General features: G+C 36.1%; 1 protein-coding gene across 1 annotated transcript; it reads left to right on the top strand.

Annotated features, from left to right (window-relative positions):
* The first annotated feature begins 1,832 nt into the window (after positions 1–1,832).
* On the top strand, positions 1,833–3,323 carry LOC134966995 (C3a anaphylatoxin chemotactic receptor-like). The gene has a single exon (XM_063943996.1). It carries the CDS (start codon positions 1,966–1,968, stop codon positions 2,863–2,865), a length of 900 nt encoding a protein of 299 aa, XP_063800066.1. The 5' UTR covers positions 1,833–1,965; the 3' UTR covers positions 2,866–3,323.
* The last annotated feature ends 685 nt before the right edge of the window (positions 3,324–4,008 follow it).

Genomic DNA, 4,008 nt, shown 5'->3' with positions numbered 1-4,008 from the left:
TGGTTTGATTTAGGGGGTTAAGACCCCGATATAAATTTACATATCACTATTGGTGTGGTGATTTGTTAACCACCTTTGAATGTGCATTTATACTCAAACAATACTACACAAGGATTTCTGCATTCTTTCTTCCTTTTTATGTTATAAACATCGCTCTTGAAGGAAAATGGAGTTGTGAAGAGGAGTGTTAAACCAGGGGAGTATATCTCATTTTTATCAATCACCATTTGTTTTATTGGGGCGCACATATGAACTGGAGATAAGATTGTCTTTGCTGTTTCCAAAAACTGAGCCCACTCATATCTAAAACTTACTAACCATTGGTCTTGATTCTGTTTCAAAACTGAAGGAAACCGACACCATGTTTGTGTTGAAAAAAATGTATTTACTATCTAGCAGTTTGCAGTGTCAATTGAATGACAACAGCGATGATGGTCAGTTTTGTTTTCACTTTTGATTACAAAAAAAGACAGCAAATAGACCAAGACTTCCATGTGGTTTTCAGTCAGAAATAAGAGTTTTTGTTTCTACTGTACTTTTTGTGATCACTGGTGGAGTTTGGAATGATTCATGTGAATAGTCATATCTGTCTGCTGGTTTAAAAAAAAAAATTTGATTTCATTCCACCAGGAGCATCATTTTAATTTAGGGTGTCTGTGTGCATGCTCAGCGTATCCCCCATCACACACACTGTGTAAAGTGTGCGCAGTAAACACACTCTGGCATGGTGGCAGTGCCTTCTGCACATGTGCATGTCTCTGGGATAATGGTGCCAGTGACATTATTTCCCCTGAGTTCTCCACTGAGCATGCACCAGAGCAATTTTCCCAGACTTGCAGCCGCAAAGTTAGTATATTGACTAGGTGCAGGTTGTGTAATTTATGCCAACCGTGATTCAGGGGCTCAAGTGCCCACACACCCTGCATCAGATACGCCAGTGCTACACTCTTTTAAGATACACTCTTTTAAGGCCTCTCTTCCTTGTCTAGTGAGGCTAAATAAAAATGTAAAATTTTTATTTCCTTCTTATCATCACCAACTCATTTTTCAATATTGAATAATACAGTATGAACACTTGTATGTATATGTACTGTATACTGTATGTGGCTAGGGCAAAACACTGATTATGTCTAGCGAGCAGTGTTAATATGGCTCTTCTAGATAAGATGTGCTGTTGTATTGTAACAGAGATTTCTGAAAATATTCATGATCATCTATAACTGTTGCATCATTAAATATTTATTTTCACTTTTAATTGATTTTATTTTTTTTATTGATTTTTGATAATTGCCTGCATAATCATTAAATTTAATTTTTTACCCAGGGACAGACTAGGGACAAAAATCGGCCCAGGAATACTTATTGCACACACAGAAAAAGGTCCCACATCACATGGGTGTGCCATAAGTCAAGGGGGAAGTGGCCTTGTGGCACACACAGTCTCAACATGGTGGTTGAGCAGAGTATTGGGAGGCACCAACAGATTAGCAGAATACAAATGAGTAATGAATTTATGAATAGCTGTTAAGTACTTTGAAGCATATTTATGTTTAAAATTTGGGAGCCCTATACTGTATGTCTAAATTGTTGGATAAAATAGTATGCAGCATGTAAGTAATGGAAAATACTGTAAGCATTTCTGAAATATATTCAAGCGCAAAGGAATATGCTGTGCAATATAAGAAACTGTTAATACAGTAAATAAATAAATACATTTCCAAAATGGAATTTTTCCACTTTAAGTTACACTCATGATGCACTGAGTAAATAATTATTCCGCTGTTTGTGCCTCATTATGATTTCAGGACGATATCCGTGGACTTCAATCAGACTACTGATGCACTTTTCAAGGGATATCAAGTATTGTTTATAGTCAATCAAATAACGTCAATCATTTTCTACAGTGTCATCTTTATATTGGGAATTCCCGGGAATGGCTTAGTGATCTGGATTGCCGGATTCAAGATGAAGAATGTCACTGCTGTGTGGTTCCTCCATCTGGCCATAGCTGATTTCATATGCTGTTTAATTCTCCCTTTGAAAATTGCAGACTGGGCTATGTATTTAAAAGGAGAAGTTGCCTATACATTATGTAAAGTCAGTACCGGCATATTGTATATTACCATGTGTGCTAGTGTAAATTTTCTTTGCGCCATGAGTATTGAACGCTGTGCATCGATAATGTGGCCAATTTGGTCTAAGACTCATAAAACACAAAAATGTGTCCGCAGCATCTCAGTAATAATTTGGGCTTTGAGTCTGACCTTAAGTCTTCCTCATGTGATTTTTAACTGTGTGTTTTTTGATATGTCAGAGTGTATGGGAAAATTTAATTTTCATGATTTTCATAGACACACCTCTGACATGAACATTATGAAAATCACCAGGTTGGTTACAATGTTTGTGATCCCTTTCGTTATCATTCTAGTGTGTTATTGTCTAATATTTTTTAAACTTACACAAGTCAAAAAATCAAAAAAGTCTCAGCGACCGTACAGGATTATCACAACAGTTGTGACTTGTTTCTTTATCTGTTGGTTTCCATATTACACTTGGCCATTAATACCAATGCATAGCAAATCTTCAGATATAGATAATACAGTGTATGTAATGTGTGTCTGCCTGGCTTACTTCAACAGTTGCATTAATCCCATCCTCTATGTCTTCATCGGCCAAGACTTTAAAGAGAGTTTAATGCGTTCAATCCCATCCAGGTTGGAAAGTGCTCTAACCGAGACCTCTCATCAGTCTGCAAAAGAAAGAGAGAATTTTATTAGAGTTGTGCCCAATAGGAATGTTTTAAAAACACCCAACTCACTGTTATTTTCCACATTCCCTAGTACAAATTACTGTAAGTGCTACTAAATCGACAAAGATATCTTGTTGTATGTTCAGGAGGGTGAACAAGGAAACGTGAAAGTAAAGCAAAGTATTTAGCATATGATACAATGGGACATGTACGAGACAGTATACAGTTATCAGAAGGTGAAAACTACTTGAAACTATGAAAAGAGAATAGCAATGAGATGCCTTCTACCATGGAAATCTGAATCATATCATTGTTAGGTTTCACTAGTTTATTTGAATTAAGTTCAACTATATGTATACTTATAATTGTTACACTTTACTTGTTAGTATGATAATAATAATCATGTTTCACTAATTAATATAAGGAAATATAAACTATATATAATTGTTTAATTCAGGGCCATAACTAGGTGTGTGCGGTGGGGGCACCGCACATAGCGCTGTAGGGTAGGGAGCGCTGTTGGCGGCACTTGTTAATTACATTATCTGTTTTAATTTTTTTCACTTGCAGCTTCCCCCATTTTTGAAGCCCAGCATCTCCTGACCACTGCTGTCTCCTACCGTAACCCCTTCTGTCACTAACACCTATACAACACTCATGAACTCAATTTGAGATTTCTTTGTTATTCAGTTACACAGTCCTTTATTACATTTCAAGATGCTGACATACCCAGGATTCGAACCCATTGCCTGTGGCATTGCAGTCAGGCAATCTATTCATTGAGCTATCTGCCCTTGCATAGAAAGGTAGATAATTCTAAGGTAGATAATTATAACTATTTGAAGCTTACCTTGTACTTTGTGAAAAAATTATCAGCATTGTGGCTGAGCAGATCTATGTGGTGTGTGGCTGCATGAGATTGGATGTGTGTCTGCACACTACATAGATCTGCTCAATTACAATGCTGATTATTTTTTTTACAAAGTACCAGTAGCTTCATATAGGGTGTTTAAATAGAATTCAACAGGTTGTAGGTTTGAATCCTGGGTATGGCAGTACATTGCAATGTGTTATTTAATAAAAGATATTGTAATTGAATATCAACGATATCTCAAGTTAAGTGCATGAATGTGGTATAAATAGAATTTGTGTCCAAATCCATGTTCTTGCAGTGGTCTATAAATGTGTGTATATTATATATGTGTACATATATATGTATATATATATGTAGTGAAAACAAGTACAGGTTAACATGTACA

This window comes from Pseudophryne corroboree, chromosome 10, assembly GCF_028390025.1.
Source record: "Pseudophryne corroboree isolate aPseCor3 chromosome 10, aPseCor3.hap2, whole genome shotgun sequence".
NCBI lineage: Eukaryota > Metazoa > Chordata > Amphibia > Anura > Myobatrachidae > Pseudophryne > Pseudophryne corroboree.
The sequence above is the reverse complement of the archived record's forward strand: the minus strand, read 5'-3'. Positions and strand labels throughout refer to the sequence as shown.

What these genes read in the sequence shown, in the direction of transcription:
- LOC134966995 (XM_063943996.1), top strand. Translation starts at nt 1,966, where the DNA reads ATGAAGAATGTCACTGCTGTGTGGTTCCTCCATCTGGCCATAGCTGAT.